The sequence below is a fragment of the Wyeomyia smithii genome, chromosome 2 (assembly GCF_029784165.1).
Source record: "Wyeomyia smithii strain HCP4-BCI-WySm-NY-G18 chromosome 2, ASM2978416v1, whole genome shotgun sequence".
Taxonomy (NCBI): domain Eukaryota; kingdom Metazoa; phylum Arthropoda; class Insecta; order Diptera; family Culicidae; genus Wyeomyia; species Wyeomyia smithii.
In genome coordinates, this window is record NC_073695.1 from 125,413,023 (window position 1) to 125,433,897 (window position 20,875).

At 34.9% G+C, this 20,875-nt stretch overlaps 2 protein-coding genes across 2 annotated transcripts in view; both read left to right on the plus strand.

The window, feature by feature from the left end:
* LOC129725616 (scavenger receptor class B member 1) overlaps positions 1-20,875 on the plus strand; it is a 253,463-nt gene that overhangs the window by 71,523 nt on the left and 161,065 nt on the right. The window lies entirely within an intron of this gene.
* LOC129725617 (scavenger receptor class B member 1) overlaps positions 12,328-20,875 on the plus strand; it is a 53,283-nt gene continuing 44,735 nt past the window's right edge. Inside the window, exon 1 of the mRNA XM_055681654.1 lies at positions 12,328-12,863. Coding sequence (XP_055537629.1) covers positions 12,803-12,863 — 61 coding nt within the window. The 5' untranslated portion in view covers positions 12,328-12,802. The remainder of the gene's footprint in view (positions 12,864-20,875) is intronic.

Here is a 20,875-nt window from a genome sequence, read left to right on the forward strand (position 1 = left end):
CACTCATATGTTCAGCTCGGAAACATTGGTGAAACTAAAACAAGTTAGGATATCACATATACAACAAGTTAAATTGTATCTTTCATCCTTGCTGTCGACCTTCTCAATGTACTAAGTTCAACTCGTTAAACTATAATATGAAAAAGTTCACTGTATCTTGAGGTAATGCTAGATGTATTTTTCAGACCGGGGTGCAAAGTCCGTTCAACACTAGCCAGTGACTATAAACGAATGTCGACAGCACACGGGAGGGGATTGAAATAACTTCAATGCGAATGTAAGCAACGAACTTGAGTTGGCTTGATATTTCCTTGACGTATGCTAATTGGTTGTCCGGTATTAAGCACTGTAATCTCTGATATGTACACACAATGTTATTTATTTAGGAAAATTAGCTGGTGGAATATCGATGCAAGTGTTACTGTATTTATTTGCAACCATTTAGAAGTAATTGTAGTCAAAATTTGCGAACGTTGACTTTCGTTATAACATCTTATCCATTCCAGTTTTGCTTGAAATAACTATGAAAACAAGAAAACCAAAATATTTCGCGAAACCTTGTAAACCGAGCACGAATTATTTTGCGTCCGTGAAAGGGCTTCCGCAAACAGAACTGTACAGACAGCGTGCTTGCACATAACAAGAATCAAGCGAAACACTTGTTCGTGGCTTGCAATGCAAAGTTCTTTGTACTACCTTGACGTTTTTAACTGTACATTCTACGCTTGCTGAGATTATTGTTATAGGTACAGACTTATCTACTAAGTAGCTATCAAAACGACCGTGATAGGTTTTGGTCGCAGGTTACCTTTGATATCAATTTATTATGTCATTACTTATAAACTACTATTCCTTTCTCTGATTGATTTTTTAATCCAGAGTTTTTACTCCGATCTTTCAACTTGATGAATCAAAGAAATTTGTTATATGAACATCTTTTACATACAAATTTTCTAGGTTGGTAAAATCTTACACGAAGTGATAAAAGTTGATTTGCTTTGTTAATGTGATTTAATTTATAGAATCAAATTATATCAGGCGAAATGTAAGTTGAACATACCTATACAAATCACACGACAGCGCTTTTCATTCGGCTATTGTTAAAACAATTATAAAGTCAGTATTACTATTTAATTCATGAATAATTTATTTTCATGCGGAACTATAAATTTGTGGTATACAAACACATCTCTACATACTACAAAATACATAATGACAAATTATTTATTTACCCATTATGCTAACTCACCCTTCATAATGTAGAACTACTACAATACCTCCATATTGTTATTAATTATTATTATCATTATTGCTATTATTATTATTAGTAAATGTAACTGTTAGACTTACAACAAGCATAAACGTTCCAACTCATCTTTTCGAAAGCTGATAATGAAGTTTATAAAGCAATGCGCCTGTACTAAAGGCAACTGCCTTTTATGCGGTTTCTGTATGAAAACTAGCGCTGATATGCTCTGCTAACCCAGATTTAATTACTAGAAAATAAAATGCACCGTAATTGAACACACTCTTTTCGATTCGGTATGCTACCACGATGCTTTGCATGGATACTAGATACAGTCGTTATGATATGCTCTAATGTTTCATATTGGCAAATCTTATAAAGATTTCAAAATGATGTTGCGCGAAAGTAGCTCCAAATAGCCATCGGAAATTTGTTGTAGCCTTATTATGAAAACATTAAAACATTTTGTACAGTATTGTTTAGAAATTTTCATCGTGAAGTTCCACTTCCTGAAATTGGCTTGCTTGAACAAAAATATTTTGCTAGATGATTGAAACTACAAATACCAACTTTGCAAGGTCAAGGTCTAACATTCACGAAGCGTATAGTTATCTATAGTCTTCAATTCTAACTATGAAATGTAAGATTTTCTACTACCGTTACTAAATAAGTGGAGTCAATATCACCAAAGTATTGGAAGCGTATTTTTATGTATTCCATGAATTGTAAAATAGGTACTTCAAAAATTAAGTTTGAAATTTTATTCTCATTCATTGGTATGCTCGTATTACAATTTCAAATACATCAAAAGATTGACAAAGTTCATCAAACCCGTTGCCCTTGGCATTTTTACTAAATTTTAGTCGTGATAGAAACAGGTTTATCTTCGAATAATCAACAACTAAACTGTTTCAGTAGCTGTTAATCTCTCTCGTTTCGCAAAAAGTGTGCAAATGAAATTTTGTGTGGAAATGAAATTTTTGTAATGATGTTTCGTTCATCACAGAGTCTCTAACAAAACTTAAACGATCCACTAAATGCTATCTGCTGATGTAATTTGCTAACATTGCAATAGTAGACGCCTGACACAAAATCATACTGCACTCGTGTTCCTCGATGTCTACCATGGATGTGTTTAAGCAGTCCGAAAAAAAATATATTCTTGAGCTGTGCTGAGTGTTCTAGGTAGTCTAGGATATATATATATATATATATATATATATATATATATATATATATATATATATATATATATATATATATATATATATATATATATATATATATATATATATATATATATATATATATATATACATATATATATATATATATATATATATATATATATATATATATATATATATATATATATATATATATATATATATATAATAAAATGGAGCTAGAGAGTAAATATTAATATTTCGTTAGGATTGGTTGATTATAACCGAACAATTATGACAATTTAAGACATGTTACCACGTGAACAGATTTTTAACGAATTCGACCTCCCCGATCATACGCGTGGCGAAACCTCAATCTTGATCATCTCAAAATTATTTTTCGAAAAATATCGAATGGATTTGGTTTAGATAACATAATTATTTTTTCGATGCAAAAGAAGACAAAAAACGGTATTTTTTAAAAAAAAACCTTGCCTTATCATTCGTAGGGATATAAACTTAGTTTTTAAGAAAAGGGAAATAAATAAATTAATTAAATTAATTGCTAACTATAGAAAGAGCTAATCGTAGCGATTTATGTCAGAGTTGCTAGCATTGGCACAGCTTCGAATATTTCGCACCAGTGAATCTAAAGTGATAATTAGATCAGATTTTTATTCTAAATTTTTCGAAGTGTTTTTTATGAACAACAGTTCTATTACATCGGTAAAGAATGAGATATAACGGGTTAAAAAAAATAAATAAAAGTTAATTCTTTAAACAAACCTATTCATGTACAACATGTTTCACGTGTTTTGTTTCTGAACGCCTATGCATCTTATTGCGGTATGGTATTGAAAATAGAAGAATAGTTTTCAAGGAAAGGCTACTAGGAAAAAGTCTGAATTTTCGTTTAAAAAAATTGACAAATTCAGCTTCGTAAAGGTTTAATAGAGTTTAGAGAATTCATTTTAATTGGAAAAGTTAAAATTAGCATTTGTGGTTAATTAACTCCATACATGACTTTGATCTGTTAATACCCAATCAATCGTAGAGCTTCTTACAGAAGAACGTATTGTCTGAATGTTCAAAAATAAATAAGAAATCGAAAAAATAATCAACCACCTACTGTCTTTATCTGTGTTCTGATGTATATTTTCGATCAGCAATTCATTTCACTGCAACTGATGTGTAAAAATCGGTTGAGAAGAAAAATATTACTTTGGTATTCAAGATCATTTAGTTTATAAAATCGTCAAATTTATCATTAAAGTGAAAAGTAACAAGAATAGTCAAAATATGTATGAACTGACCCACAATTGTGCACCAATTTAATAACATTAGTGCACTTTGCTTAATGTTCCGAGCAAGGTTATTATTTTCAGTGACGTTTACATATTTAAATCACTTTAACTGTATAAATAATGTTACAACTCCGTTTTAAAAAATAATACTGCTAATGAAAATTGCTCAGTTTTGTGAGGCACTCATAAATGTGGAAGCATTGAAATTGCAGATAAAATAGTATACAGTGCTTTTTCGATTTCATCTTCAGTCGTTTTCATGATTCTTTAGGATATTATACTATTTTATCTCCAATTACAGTGCTTCTACAATTACACTGTGCTACAAATGAAAATACTACAAGGTATACAGCCCTAGGGGTTGTATGAAATGGTGACGTAGGACTAAATATATTACATATGCTAAACTAAATATTATTATATGCTGCGCTAAACTGTTCATAGGTAACACTACCGTTTATTTTTTTTCAAGTGCCTGGAAGTTGACTCGTATGCAGCTCTCGTTTCTCAATGTCGCGTACCTTTAACAGCTGCACTGCTCTCGCTTATGTGTAACAAACTAAACTGAAGCTGAATTTTCTACACGCAGTCTTTTGTATAGAGTTCAGAGCAGATTTTTGCAATTAAGGCGTGGCTACGTAGCTTCGAGAAAGAGGAACAAACCAAAACACCTTCGATACTACTGAGTGATTTTCATAAGCATCAAAAGAAAGTTTTCGCTTTCCCGATGCGAAAATCACTCTGGTTCTTAGATTAACTAATTTTCGTTTCTTATGTTTGACTGATAACGGTGTTCGAGTGGGCACAAACATACAATTAAACCGGAAAATCACTCAATTTAGCAGTGAAAATTCTTAAAATGAGGGTTATGTCTTGTTGTGATAAACTATTCATAGGCAACACTACCGTTTATCTTTGGTGCGTTCTGGTCGTTATTGTAAAAATGATTATTTAGAAATAGATGAACATTTCACACTAGTAGTAGTTGTGAAAATTCTCATAACTCTAATCTTCATCATTTAATAGTTCTGAAAAGGACCGACTTCATAATCTTCAGCTCGAAATGTATGCTACAGAATGCTGATGATCACACCACCACCGGTAGCATCGATTATTTTGTTGGCCGCGTATAAAATTTGCTCTCCGCTGTGCCCTCCAGCAGCTGTGCCAGCAAAATATTCTGCAGTGTACGATGGTAACTGTTGCTGCCGTGTGCAGAATAAAGGTAACATGATCCGCGGTGCCTGGAAGTTGACTCGTATGCAGCTCTCGTTTTTCAATGTCGCGAAGCTTTAACAACTGCACCGCACTCGCTATTGTGGAACAAACTAAACTGAAGCTGAATTTTCCTCACGCAGTCTTTTGTATCGAGTTCAGCGTAGATTTTTACCATTAAAGCGTGGCCACGCAGCTTAGACAAAGACAAACAAACCAAAACACTTTGTTGAGTCAAAATATGTAGGCAGTGAAATTTATTTCGTCCATGTTATTGTTATCTGTGCTTGGGAAGCAAGCCAATAACGAGGGAAATGTATGGGAAAGCTTGACCTGGGAACTTTTCACCTTTTTCCACCATTAAGCAGTAAAGCAACAATGTTGAACATAATATCAAAAAATTGTTACATATTTTATCTATCCACCGACATATAAATGACTAAGATGCATTAAGTCGTTCGCTTGCTATAACCGTTTGAAATCTGACGCAACATTTGCCAGTTTCATTTTCATTTTCACAAAGTGTAATCTAGTATAGAAAACAAAGACGTAGTCCTACGTCAAAAAAAATGCAAAACTTCTGGAGCCACCTAGTGTAGGTTGTAGGTCTTGTTGAGTGTAACATTCGCTCATACTAGAAATTTTCCAAACACCCCCAAAATCTGAAGTTATGGTCAAAATACGGTTTTTTGGATCTCAGTGCATACAATTTTTTTTAACTCAGTCATTTCTCAACCGATTTTCAATATTGAGGCAGTTTTGGAAAGTATCGAACAGAGCTTTCAAAACATCTACTAGTTTGTACTAATATCACTAAAACATGTTGAGTTATTTGAGTTTAAATATAATTTTTTAGTTTTTTCACGCAATTTTTCAATTTAATTTGAAATTTGCCACCTGTTTTTGTGAGAAAGATACTACAAATACACTAAATTTCTGAAATAATATTCAATGACGAACAAACAAAAGTGGTTTTGTGAAAATCGGTGAATATTTGGCTGAGTTATATATTTTATAAGAAAGCCAGAATTTTTGGCTTCTATCCCACAATTATTTCGTGGTGCTACAAATGGTGAAAAAACACAAGAACTTCTGAAGTGACCTAGTGTAGGTTGTAGATCTTGTTGAGTGTAACATTCGCTCATACTAGAAATTTTCCAAACACCCTCAAAATCTGAAGTTATGGTCAAAATACGGTTTTTTGAACCTCAGGGCATACATTTTTTTTAACTCAGTCATTTTTCAACCGATTTTCAATATTTAGGCAGTTTTGGGAAGAAGATAAACAGAGCTTTCAAAACATCTACTGGTTGGACTGGAGGACTAAGAACTGGGTTTTGATCATAACTTCAAATTTTAGGGGTATTTGAAACTTTAAGTATGCGCGCTATTAACACTTGACTAGAGCTATTACCCACACTAGGTCACATCAAAAGCTGTTGAATTTTTTACCATTTGTAGCACCGTGAAACAATTGTGCGTTAGATGCCAAAAAATCTGGTTTTCTCAAAAAACTTATAACTCAGCCAAATATTCACCGATTTTCACAAAACCACTTTTGTTTGATTCGCCATTGAATATTGTTTCAAAATTTTAATGCATTTGTAGTATCTTTCTCACAAAAATAGGTGACAAATTTCAAGTTATGTTGAAAAATAGCATGTAAAAGTCTAAAAAAATTATATTTAAACTCTACTCAACATGTTTTAGTGATATTAGTAAAACCTGTAAATGTTTTGAAAGCTCTGTTCATCTTCTTTCTAAAACTGCCTAAATATTGAAAATCGGTTGAGAAATGACTGAGTTAAAATAATGTATGCCCTGAGGTCCAAAAAACCGTATTTTGACCATAACTTCAGATTTTGGAGATATTTGGAAAATTTCTAGTATGAGCGAATGTTACACTCAACAAGATCTACAACCCACACTAGGTCACTTCAGAAGTTGTTGTGTGGTGAAACCATTTGTAGCACCGCGAAATAATTGTGGGATAGAAGCGAAAAATTCTGGTTTTCTTAAAAAATATATAACTCAGTCAAATATTCACCGATTTTCACAAAACCACTTCTGTTTGTTTCGTCATTGAATATTATTTCAGAAATTTAGTGTATTTGTAGTATCTTTCTCACAAAAACAGGTGGCAAGTTTCAAATTTAATTGAAAAATTGCGTGAAAAAAACTAAAAAATTATATTTAAACTCAAATAACTCAACATGTTTTAGTAATATTGGTACAAACTAGTAGATGTTTTGAAAGCTCTGTTCGATACTTTCCAAAACTGCCTCAATATTGAAAATCGGTTGAGAAATGACTGAGTTAAAAAAAAATTGTATGCACTGAGGTCCAAAAAACCGTATTATGACCATAACTTCAGATTTTGAGGGTGTTTGGAAAATTTCTAGTATGAGCGAATGTTACACTCAACAAGATCTACAACCCACACTCGGTCACTTCAGAAGTTCTAAATCGCTGTAGCACAGTGTTATGGGTCAGGTACATTTATGAAATTACTTAGATAATTATTCCATGATCGGTGAGTAGCGTTCAAATCACCGATTACAAAAAATGAGTGATTCCTGGTGAGTTTGCAATTTGCATTAATGTTCTAGATAATAGAACTGCAAAACAATTTTTTTTGTTCGATCATTTTAATGTTTTTGCCTTTCTCCTAGAAAGGTATAGCAATCACTGCAAAAACTAAAAAAGCTCCAAAGTCGTATATAACTCGACTCAGATCGACGAGCTGAGCATTTTCTGTATGTATGTGTGTATATGTGTGTGCGTGTGTGTGTATGTGCAACTTTTTATCCTCACTCACTTTTCTCAGAGATGGCTGGACCGATTTTCATGAAATTAATGGCAAATGAAAGGTCTAGTTGCCCCATAGGTTGCTATTGAATTTCATTGTAATCAGATTTTTAGTTTAGAGGTTATGTATCGAAATATAACAATCACGAAATATTAAAATCTCAGAAACAACACAACCGATTTTAACAGAATGTTGTCAAATGAACGGTCTATCTCCAAAACACTTAACTTATAAATTTCATAATGATTAAACATATGGTTGAAAAGTTATGTAAAGAAATGTTTTCCAGAGGCTGTTTAAACTCACTCTTTTTTCTCAGAGATGGCGGGACCGATTTTCACAAAATTAGTCTCGAATGAAAGGTCTAGTCTCATAGGTTGCAATTGAATTTAATTGTAATTTGGCAGTTATTTATAGAAAGGTCAAATCACGTTATAAAAGTAAAGCATATACCAAAGACTGCTTAAGCTCACCCATTTTTATCAGAAACGGTTAGACCGGTTTTCACGAAATTAGTTGAAAATGAGAGCTCTAGTGGCCTCATAACACTCTTTTGCAATCGGATTTTTAGTTTAGGCACCGCGTTTCAAAATGTGAAAATCACGAAATTTCATTATCTCAGAAACTACACAACCAATTTAAACAAAACTGGTGCCAAATGAACGGGCTGTCTTTAAAATCCTTAACTAATGATTTAACATGTGGTTCAAAAGTTTTTAAATGAAACGTGTTCCGGAGGCTTTGAAACATACTCATTTTTCTTAGAATAAGCTGAATCAATTTTTTAAAAATTATGTATAAAGGATATGTATACAAGAAGAAAGTCACGTTTTGAAAAGAAACATGTTCCAAAGATTGCTTAAGCTCACTCAATTTTTTCAGAATGGTTGGACCGATTTTCACGACACAACCGATCTGAACATAGTTGGATTCAAATGACCAAATAAACTTGTCTTTAAAACTCATAACCAATGAACTTCATAATGTTTAAACATGTGGTTTAAAAGTTTTTGATAGAAACGTAGCCCGGAGACTGTTTTAGACTATAACAACGATCAAAATATGTGGCCTCAAAATTTTTCAAATTTGATGTTGTACTATAACCAGATCAGGCCGAATTTGGCCATTTTTGGATGTATTCCGGCCACCAGTGAAGTAGTCAGGAAGACTGCGGGTTCAAGTCCCGTCTGGATGCGTTATATTTTTCCAAATCTGTATCATATTTTCAGTTCGCTTATTTTTCTCTTCCCCGGCTGCACACACTGTCTGCCTTCAATGATCTTGGATGTTAATGGGTAAAAGCCGTTGTTAAAGATAGAAATTAATTCTAAAAAATTTAGCCCTACGGACCACCTTCCGTTGTTGTGTCGCACTCGTAGGCATGACGCAGACTCAGCGTCGCCAGAACTATTTCGTTAAAATCCATAGATTCTACGGATTTCTACGGATTTCCCCCGATTTCCCCTCTTTTCTACGGATTTCCCATATAAATGTTTTTCCGTAGAAGTGAACAAATCCGTAGATCTACGGATAAATCCGTAGATCTGGCAAACCTGCTCAGACTGGCTTTGGTCTCGATCACACAGGTCTATAAGAGTTATCAGCGTGTGATGAGACATTCCTTTCAGTCGCATTAACAACGCCTGCACAGCAGTGTGTGTAGTTAGGGGTGAGCAATAGAATAAGTCGGCAGTGGATTTTTCGCGTGATGTATTTGAAACATATGTATTTCATGGTATTTGCATGTGTAAGTGTTAATGTAATGTATGCTGATATGTGTGTTAATGTTAGGTTTTGAATGTTCGTTACACACTACTCGTCATAAGTTTGAAATCGCTTTACTGCGTATTGCAACACCCAGTTTGAATATCGCAACACCTTCCGAAAAGTTTAGCATCACCTGGAATAGGCGGATATCTCGTGTTTTTGACAATCTAGAAAGTTGCGGTGTTCAGCAAACTTGTTCAGGAGACTAAAGGCTTCTACATAGTAGACAATTTATAACTGAATTTCCCCGCTATGCGGCGTTATACTGCATGCAGTTCTTCGTATCTAGACTTTAACTTATCGCGCGATTATTACTACCCAGTAAGTTGCGGTCAAGCATGTCGAAATACAGTATAATGCCGCATGTGTGTTCCAAACTATTCCATCGATTTTACTTCCATTACAATTCATAAACACCCAGTGTTCTAATTGAAACATGACTTCGACGACTTCGGCAACCACCAGGGCGAGTGTTTTTGACTTCGGGTAAACTTTTCGGGTATCTGCTCGTTGGATGAGGTTTACACGCGCTTTCTCGAGCGCGCCATGTACTGAAGTCATGCTAGTCAAGTCAGGCTTGCATGTAAGCCGACGGCGTTGCGTGTTCCGTTTGCAGCGGAAAGTAATACGATATGCCCTTTGTGGTGTTCAAATCCTTCAACATCGGATTAGAGACATGTCTACTTCATCTGTTTGCAGCCGAGGTAATCAATTTAGTAGCGATATCCTAAATTTTCCCCATTGTAAAACGGGTTCTGAATGTTGGTGATCAAACTGTCAACATATCAACACAGTCGCATGCTACATGTTGCAACCTATTCAAATAAAAGCACTTCTTTAGAATAAACACACACAAGCTTACGTATTGTGTGAAACTGTGAAACTGTCAACATTCGAAATGGTTTCACTTCGTCAAGTGTAAATAATCAGTGCTTATAGATTTGCGTAAATAAAAAGAGTTACTGAGTCACTGAATATTGCAACTATCTAAACAGAGTTTAAAATAGAGTAAGTTGAAAACACTAAAAACTTTATGCATACTAGCAGCACATTGAAGAAAAATTCTGAACTAATCTATTGGCCAACCAGAAACCCTTGATCTTCTGAGTAACTTTGCTGAAAATCGCAACTCTATAAATGATGGGATTATTTAGCTGAACTGAATTCGAAAAGCACAAAACTACATGCACACTAGCGCTGCGTAGCGGCTGAATTCCGCACTATACTGTCCGCCAGTTACAAGCCCTTGACCTCCTGAGCAACTTTGCTGAAGACCACAACTCTCTAGGTTTCCAGAATCAAAAGATAGAGTTACATAAATCTACCCATAACCAGTGATGCACAACTTTTCGGGGTGTTGCAATATTCAAACTGGGTGTTGCAATTCTCAGTAAAGCGATTCCAAAATGATGACGGGTAGTGTAGTTGTGCTGTTGGTTACCAGAAATTCGTTATTTAAAGTGGAAAATAAATCCAGCAGAAATTTTCATTCAAATTTGTGTAATTCTATTTTAACAAATAATAAGTTCGAATAAGAAAGGCTGGGTCTCACCGCTAGGTTGATTGATTTGGGTTTTTTTAGTGCAGAATAAATTGATCCTCGAATGCGATGAACCACCTGCTCTTGTCATAATGAGACAATATTGTTTCATCGCTCTGAAGTTGATCGTAGCATTAGTTTTCCACGACGATACGATTTTTATTATTAGCGAGGGCCTAGTGTGGTTGGTAACGTCTCCGTCAACCACGCTCGACGCCTGGGTTCGAATCCCACCGCCGACATAGGTGTCGATGGTTGTGAGGTGGCGTGATCCACTCACAACCAACCCAACTGGTCTAGATTCAATCCTAGCCGACACCGGGAGATTTTCTGAGGCGAAAAATCTCTGGGATCACGCCTTCCATCGCATGAGGAAGTAAAGCCGTTGGCGCCGGTCCGTTAATAAACGGGTCGTGAGTTAGGGTCCTGGGTGTGGGGTCGCCTCCCTGGGCGTCGGTGATTGGCCACAACAATGGCGGAACTAGACCGACGGAAAATAAACGAGAATAAAAAAAAAAAAAACGATTTTTATTATTCATTTTGAATGGACTCCGAATAATACATTAAGTAGCTTTTTACGCGGATGATACGTAGGGTAGGGAACATATTCTAAGCATCTTTGGGAACCGCCTGTGTTTCAGACGAAATACTCGAAACGTGTTGGGTGAAACTCAAACAGAAGTATATCAATCTGTTCTCTATCGTTTTGTCTGTCAGAACTTGTTTTCAGATTGTAAAACTAAGTAAGCAAACTTTAACAATCATCAATCAAAGTTACCAGTCGAGGGACACTATTCCAATCACCCCGAACCTATTTTAAGCAGTTATCTGTTTTGCAGACGTTTTTTTTAGCACCCGAAGTGGCTCCTGAATGGCTGCAATATAGGTCGATTTGTTTGAATTGCAATTGTTCACAGATTTCTTTGTGATTAACGGTATTTCTTATATTCGTAAGACAGCTAGACAATCAAAGTTTTTGTTTCCATCATTGAAATTGTCGATGTTGATCAAAATGCAGGAGTTTGAGGCCTGTTTTTTTCGACTGATTAAAATAGGCGCTACTGCTTAAGCCGTTCCTTACCCTACTACGTAAAATAAATTCCATTTGTGAGTTTGATTCCTTTTTATTTCCACCGACTTTATTTTCAGTTATTGACATCGAAACTCAAAATGCAAGACAACTGTGCTTTCAGACATAAAGCAAACCAATATTCTTGTACAAAGAACTCATTTTATCCTATACTAGCTAACGATTAACAAAACTGCAATCTCGACTCTACAGTAGTGTGAATGTTTGTTAACTATTTAATTTTTTTCACTTCTGATAATGTTCCTGAATAAAATCTATTCAATCATACCGTTAAGATAATGTTCTGTTTAATAAGTCCTCAAGAACATGATGAAATAACGATACCAAACACCTCGAGTGTATGTAACCCAAAGTATACAATTACTGTCTAGTAAACTTACTATCATTAAAATAAAGGTCGTACATAGTAAAGTCTGCAGCAAGCAATTAAAACCAACTGTGAGCGCACGAACTAATCTTTAAATAGTCATAATATATGAATGTATCGTATCTTTGCATGGCGACGTATTGTTGAATATACTTGTAAAGATGTGTTTTGAAAGTAGATACTCGTATGTGAAAAGTGAACACCCTGCTGAATGTAGCCGACGAAACGAGGATTTTCATTCTAAATCCTGTTAGTTACAATAGTTAAGGCAAAGTTGCACTTACGGTCAAACGACAAAATGTACGGCCGAAGTAATCGATTATGCGCTAAGCTATCCAGTGCATTCCTAAGGAAGTGGTGTAAGTATATAACTTTAATCATTCGAATTAATGAATAATTCTTATTTGTGTTGTGGCAATTTGCGCATTTGAGGCTGGATCGGAGAGCACAAACTAGTTGCCGCTCTCATGTGAACGGCGAGGTTAGAAACTGGTTTTACTACAAAATGGTAATGCCGGATTGGTATGGTTGAACCAGTCATCATAGAAAGTAATATCTCTTGCATAATTCTTAGTGACATACAGATTCAATGTTCAACAGCAACTAACGTGCTACCAGTACATACCCAATTTGGGTTTCAACAAATACTACTGTAATGAATTAATGGAAATCGAATGTTGAGAACATTTCCGCTTTTTTGCTACATTGCGTGGTCAACATTATATATAAAAATAAAATAAAATGCACAAATACTAGTACATCTCTCGAACACACCTATTACTTTTTGAATGATGATTGAAATTTCAATGAAAATAGATCAATAAATAGATTCAATTGCTAATTATGCTTATATTTTGCTCATCTCGTTGGCCGTATTAATTCTAACCTCCCGTGCTTTCCGTGTTCCCAGCCTGGTTCTTTTGTATCTAAATTTTATTATTTGTTTCTGTAGTCACAGGATACTGTTATCATTAAGAACATTTAAATACTGCATGTTTGCAACTTTATTTTAAAAATGGAATAAATGTAATAACCATATACTTATGCTCATTGTAACCTACACTCGCACACTCTCAAAAGCTCGCAGTTACATGATGATTAAGATGGTTCCACCTATGTAAGACATTATATAGAGACAAAAAATATATCCATTTAGCAAACAACTAATGGACTGGTTGTTATTAATGAGGAAATTTAAAAAAATGATTTTTAACCTCTTTAATGTTCACGGCATCTTAGAACAATAAAACTTTTTCCAAAAAAGTAGGAGGGTGGTATTCAAGACACGACCGCATGACGTTGGACTACGGTATTCTTATATTCCATTAAAACAAATAATAGAGAGAATTGTAACTCTAGTATTTGCTGCAATTTTATCTAACAGTGCATTTCTGAATGAGATGTTAAAACGTTATAAATAATAATATATACTAAAAGAATGGATATATTTTATTTAATCGCTGTCATTTCATACATATTCGAATCAAACTTTTGTTCGTAGCTGCACTACCGAGACAATCATTTAATTGAGCGAATTGGTAAAATTTTTCTTATCTAAGCAAAAAGTAAACTTAACGAAACTATCTGAAATTGAAGCCCAGAACGATTAATAATACGAAAATTTTAAATTTAAAAATTGTTTGACAATAAATCGATAAAACTCATGCTAGGTTAGCTCCAGCCCAGCATATAACTTCATGTATTTAAACAAAAAAAAAGTTTATTTCAATAACTTAATATAGCGAGAGCTCAATTACACGTTTTTCGGTAGTTGTTATCAAGGTTTTGGCGAGTGACAGGAAAATATCTTAACTTCTTCAATTGTGATTTAGAGCATTTCTAATTGTTTTTTTATTTTTCACGATAGCGACAAGTTTGTTTCTTTCTTTGTGTGCGAGAAACGAAATCAAAACCGCGCACCGAGAAACAAAAACGAAAATTTAATGAATGCTCATTGAGAAAACTTGCAACTCTTACCAATAATTTATGATACTCAAAAGAACCTGTTTTGATCTAATTGAAATTTCTAGTAAATAAGTGTTGATCATTCATAGACAGTAATTTTTCCTCGATGGATAAAGGCTGGCTGAAGAAGTTAAAATCGCTGCTGTAAATTCAAATTTACAACTGTGTTCGTTAAAACGTTTTAATATTTTTAATGACAATAATAATCTTCGATAAACACTCGCTATAGTTATCCACACACATGCTATAACTATCTATACACACGTTAAGACCTAAGACAAGACGCGACAGCAGGCTTCTTATTTTTCTTTTCGTAACGGCCGTCATCCCCGTCGAAATTTTTTTGATGCCAGAATGATTATTTTTAACAACTTTTGCAGGTCAATGAAAATAAAACAAATTAAAATTGCAATATATAGGCGAATAATACTCAATTTTTATTTATTATTTTATGTTCAATAAAGCGTACTTCTATTATCAAATTTTTTCTTCCTAAGTTTCTTGGTACCCAAATTTTTTCTTTTAACGATTAATCAATGCATTTTTAAAGTTATAACAGTGAAATACATTACTCGTTAATATCATGTACCTTGCATACTTTTGCATCATTATTTATGAACAATTATAATAGCTAAATTATAACTCTCAAGCATCACTGCTTTACAGTGAAAAGTAACCTCGTTGTATTTTCTACGTGACGATTGCGTTATCGAATTCAGCCAATCAGCAGCCGGTTCAAATTGGTTGAATGTAACGGTGACCAGCTGTCACGTCTTGTCTTAGGTTAAAACTAATCATACACACGCAGTAGCTATAGTTTTTTACACACACATGCTAAAACTATCCATACACAAGCTATTCCTATCCATACATCCGATACAACTATCTATACACACGCAAAGGCTATCCAACCATGTGCTATTACTATCCATACATACCAGAGATGGTCGGGTATGGGAAATTTGTTATCCGACTCATCGAGAATTTTCAAACCCGTACCCGACCCGAACCCGAAGTCGGGTTTGTTTGAAATACCCGTACCCGACCCGAACCCGAAAAAGTTTGTTTTTTTATTTTTTTTTTAAATACCTGATTACCTCGTACATTTTATGCACTGATTGTCATATGTGGTTTCTCGAGATGATGGCCAGAGTTGGGCTAGACCCGAGTGTTCATGTGAACGAATGTCAATGAACCAGAGTTCCAGGCGATGTATTGGTGCTCCCAGAATCCAGCGTAGCATCTGTCACTGAGAACGTCCGCTCGTCTGATGTTGAAAAATTTGATCATTTTTATCACGCAGCAAAATATCTATTCATAACAGTGTACGGATAATTTGGGTTCCGTTAGTTACCTCATATTAAAATTGATCAGGGATTTCAATTATTTATTTTGTATGCATAGGGGAACTGCTCCATTATTCATCTCATCAAGCCGATATTCACGAAGAATGCACTGATTAAACAACATATTTTCATGAAATCATTGAACAAATAAACAAAATACGCTTACGTGCTCTTATAGAATCGTTCAGTATTGTATCTTTAGTAAATTTAGCTAGATTTATCCTTAATTTTGTAAAACAAACCATTTTGCACAACGCTTCCATATCCATCATAAAACTTAAATCACTGCTCAATTATTTATCTAACGACGCCCCCATATTCATCACACTGCAATGCACTGTTAATCATGAATGAATCACATTATCATGAATGACTGTAGCCACAGCCCGTCGTAGTAGGTTACCTAGATATCCGCTGTAGTTGTTTACGTGCAAATATGGTCACCTAGGTAACCACTGCAGTGCTGTCCATTTATATCAATTATGTCGGAATAATTCAACATTTTCAGCATGATTTGTTCGTATTAACAGAAACCGATTTGGCAACTTATTATTTTCTTCAAGGCAGTGAAAACAGATGAAAATACATACAGTTGAAATTTAGGAATTGTAGAAATTCATCTCATATATTTCTGCTAATTCAAGCTGGTTTTTGAAAATTTGAGGTGAACGTTTCAACGATTAAAGTATTCTAAGTGTAGTGAGTAAATTTGTTTAGTGATCAAAATAAAAAATGATCCGCTAGTGATGAGAAAAACTTTGGTTGGCTGCTGAACGAGTCCCGTTGTAGCCGTACAGAACAATGCACGGATTTTGTTTTCTGAGGTAGGTGATTGAAATGAATGAGTTTTCGAGTTCAGATGCCTGACTATTATATCAAATTTAGAGCTTTTAAGTGAGTTTTTGAGGTTTCTACTTAATCAGAAATCTAAAGTGAACTAAGAAGAATCCATTCCATGGATAAGCAGATTGATTTAAGAAGAAAATATGCGTTTTTTCCTGTTTTCAATTGTGTTTACATGTTGAATGAGATAAATATACGGGCTGAGATGAATAATGGAGCAGTTCCCCTACGTATGATTCATATAAACTGCTGAAAATTTTTATTTTGTTAATTTACCCTACTAGCATAACTCGCACAACAATGGTGAAAAATGCATGTCTGGTAGAGTTTAAATTAAGCGACGAGTTTTATGTGCACATCGTAGCAATCAGGAATCTAAAATTCGGTATAACACAGATATTTCTGTACATGCGGCATCCCTGGTCACAGTGCAAATCAAGACCTGGGAGGGAGAAACGAATACTACACTAAAAAATTATCGAAACAGATGACACGCACATTCGTCGTTTTTTGATAGCGTGTAACTATTTTTCTGCTGTAACCGAGTATGACTCGAACATCACGAATACTAAATGTGCAAATTTGTATGCAAAACACAGATTTTTCGAGTCAGTTTCTTCAGATTTTTGAGTTTATTTATATTTACGTAGACTTGCGCAGAGTTGCAATAATTTTACAATTTTATACCTCACTATTTTGTGAAACGAAATCAAGACTCAACCGTGATGAAGTGTATAGTTAGAAACTGTTACCAAACTACTTTTTTTTGATACCCGAGTAATAATTACGTAGGAGGTCTGCCGAAAAGAGTTTATTTGCAAACATTGCTTACACGTTTAAACAACAAAAATGCTTTTAAAAAAATCGGCAAATTTTCAAAACTTGTAGCTTACCAAAGGACAGAAGTGTTATGTTTCAGAAAATATTGTTAATTTCATTGCTTGTGTGGAGGTATTTTTTTTTTTTAATTGTTTATTTATTTCGTCAAGCAAATGTAGATTACATAAATATTTCATACAGTTATTATTTATAGTGTTTACAATGTTCTTGTTACGAGCTAAATATTTCTAGTGTATTTCAGACAGTTTTTAATTTCTTTTTTTTTTGTTTTGACATTGTTATGCCAATGGTTTTACAATGTAGATTATACTGACACATCATTCGATTTATGGGACCATTTTTTGCATAATTAGTTCTGCAAAGTTTTTCTGAAATAAGTTTTCTCGTTCTAAGATGCCGTGAAGGTGTATTAAAGCTGAGTTGTGATAGTGTGCAGATGAGTCTATACGAATTGAAATAATGTCATTGACGAAGAATAGCATTGCAAATTCGTGGCGGTGTTTAAGTATTTGCAGATAAATGAGCATGCAACGTGCTTCGTACGATGACCAATTCAAGTTGCGAAGCGCGTAAGGAAGGAATTGTTTTTGGACTGATCCATATGAGATTACAATATTCTACAATAGGTCTAACATATGTAATATACAATAGTTTGATAGTATACGGGTCTTGAAAATTGTGGCTGAACCGCTTAGCAAAGCCCAGCTTACTATTTGCTTTACTTATGATGAAGTTATAGTATCATAATAAGTATTTTTCGAATAAGTCCACGGTCGAGCAAAATGCAATCATTCTTCTATAGCAAGCAATGATACCGTTACCGATGCAACTTCGTGCTGCTTCGTATCCGTTTCTCCCTCCCAGACCAAGACTATGCTAAAACACCTAGGCTAGAAAAGTTTATAATTAAATTCTCATAATGCACGAAAATCGAATTACCCGTACCCGACCAGTTGAGAATTTTTCAAACCCGTACCCGACCCGAACCCGAAGCCTTGGTTTTTAAATTACCCGTACCAGACCCGAACCCGGAAAATATTTTTTGGCGTTACCCGAAACCCGACCCGAACCCGTCAGGTACGGGTCGGGTACGGGTATCGGGTAAAAATACCCGTACCCGACCATCTCTAATACATACGCTATAACTAATCATCTGCCCCCCTCTGGCTACGCCTATGTGAATGTGCACGACTTTTAACACAACTTTTAACTAGTTTAGTATCGAAAACATATTTAAATTATTATATGACAATATTGCGCAATATTTTCCCTATCAATCAAGCCATTGGTGTTTAGAATCTGTTTAGTGGTAATGATAAAAGAAGCATTTTAAAACTGTGTTGAAAAACCTGTTGCAGCTACCGAAAGCGAGCTCGTCATTGTTTGAAAGCTGCGAGACTGTTCACAAAGTCAAATCGGTTGTATCCGTTAGTGTCGACTGTGCTTGTGAAGAGAGGTGGTGATTGGTTGCTCGGTATAGTTTAGACAATCGATGGGATTTATCAATTTTTCAATAGTGTATCTCGAACAATAGGTTATTTTTGATACATAAATTCAACCGTAAAAGAATTTCTGATCGGTTGATGCCAAAACCTCGAAATTCTGAAAAGAAATGACTGATATATAAGCGCTCAAAACCTGACCACTTTTCCCTGGTTTTCCCTGGTTGAATTACCAGATTTTCAAATTCGAGCGCCTAACTTCGATATAGACGTTATTCCAACGTCAAAACCCGAAATAATTCACCTAGTGGTGTGATCTTTGCTTTCTCATACTAAATTTTTTATTTGTTGAAATATATTAGCGCATACGCTTTAACTTTCACAATAAATCATAGACCAATTCAATCAACATTTTATCCACCTAGTGATGTGATCTTGCCTTTCTCATACTAATTTTTTTATTTGTTCAAAGATATTGGCGCATACGCTTTAACTTTCAGAAAAAAAATGTAGACCAATTTTTTTATCAGGATATTTTTTTTATTTTACATAATAATGTTTTAAATAGTAATTAGTTTGAGTTATGTTGCTAATATGTTACTAATAATAGCAAAGCCTTGGTGCTACATTCAGATTCGAAACTCGACCTTCTGTTTATTATACACAGATTTTGCAGCCAACTGTTAAATGCACGGGTTAATTGCGGAACAACCGCTACGATCTGCTACCAGTTACAATCTCTTCCGAGCCGAAGCTCGAATCTACGACGGCTGGCTTGTTAGGCCAGCATCGTACCTCGAGGCCAGCACGGAGGGTATGAAATACATCTAAACATATAAAAATGCAGCTTTGTCTGTCTGTCTGTCTGATCAGATCGGCGTGAAATTTTGTATATAGAGGTTTTAGGGGCCGAGAAAGGTGACTAAGATAGTTCGAGACTCCTCCCTATTCTGAAAGGGATGAGCCCCTCATACAAATAAAACACAAATTTCGCACAACTCGAGAACCACTCAACCAAATACAACCAAATTAAGCATAAGAATGTTTTTAGAGGCAACAAATATGTCCATAATGTTTCGACACCCCTCCTTCTTCTGACAAGGAGGGGCTCCGCACAAATGAAACACAAATTTTTGCACATCTCGAGAAATAATCGAATAAATGGAACCAAATTTGATATGTTGAGGTTTCTGAGAGCAAGAAAATTTTTCGGTGGTTCGGCACCCCTCCCTCTTCTGGAAGAGAGGATTCATACAAATGAAACTTAAATTTCTTCACAACTTAAGATCTAACCAAGTAAATGGAACCGAATTAGGCATGTGGAGGTTTTTGAGAGCAAAACATATTTTCATGGTGGTTCGACCCCCATCTCTTTTCTTGATGGAAGGGCTTTTATACAAATCAAACACAAATTTATATGGTAGTTTGCCACTCCCCTGGAAGGGAAGGGAGGTCTCCCATACATACTAAACAGATATTTCAACCAGGTTTTCCGGAAACTAGCCTGAAATGATCGGGTCGATGTACAGGAGCCAAAACTCGACTCCAGACGCCATTGTTAACTTTAAGATGGAAACTTCCAGTTTATATTCGGAAAATTTCTCCAAATGCCGTTCTGAAATCCAAGATGGCGACTTCCGGTTTCTGAAAAATAGCGGCAAATGACCAAATACCACCCAATATGGGTATTTCTGGAAGTGTTATGATGCACTGAAGCAACAAATCGACATCAGACAACATTTTGAATTGTAAGATGGCGACTTCCGGTGCCTGGAAAATAGCCGAAAATGACCAAATACCACCCAACATGGATGTTTCTTTAAACAGAATGACATTCAGAGGCCAGAAATTGTCTCCAAATGCCATTTTGAAATCCAGGATGGTGACTTCCGGTTTCTGAAGAACAGCGGAAAATGACCAAATACTACCCAATAT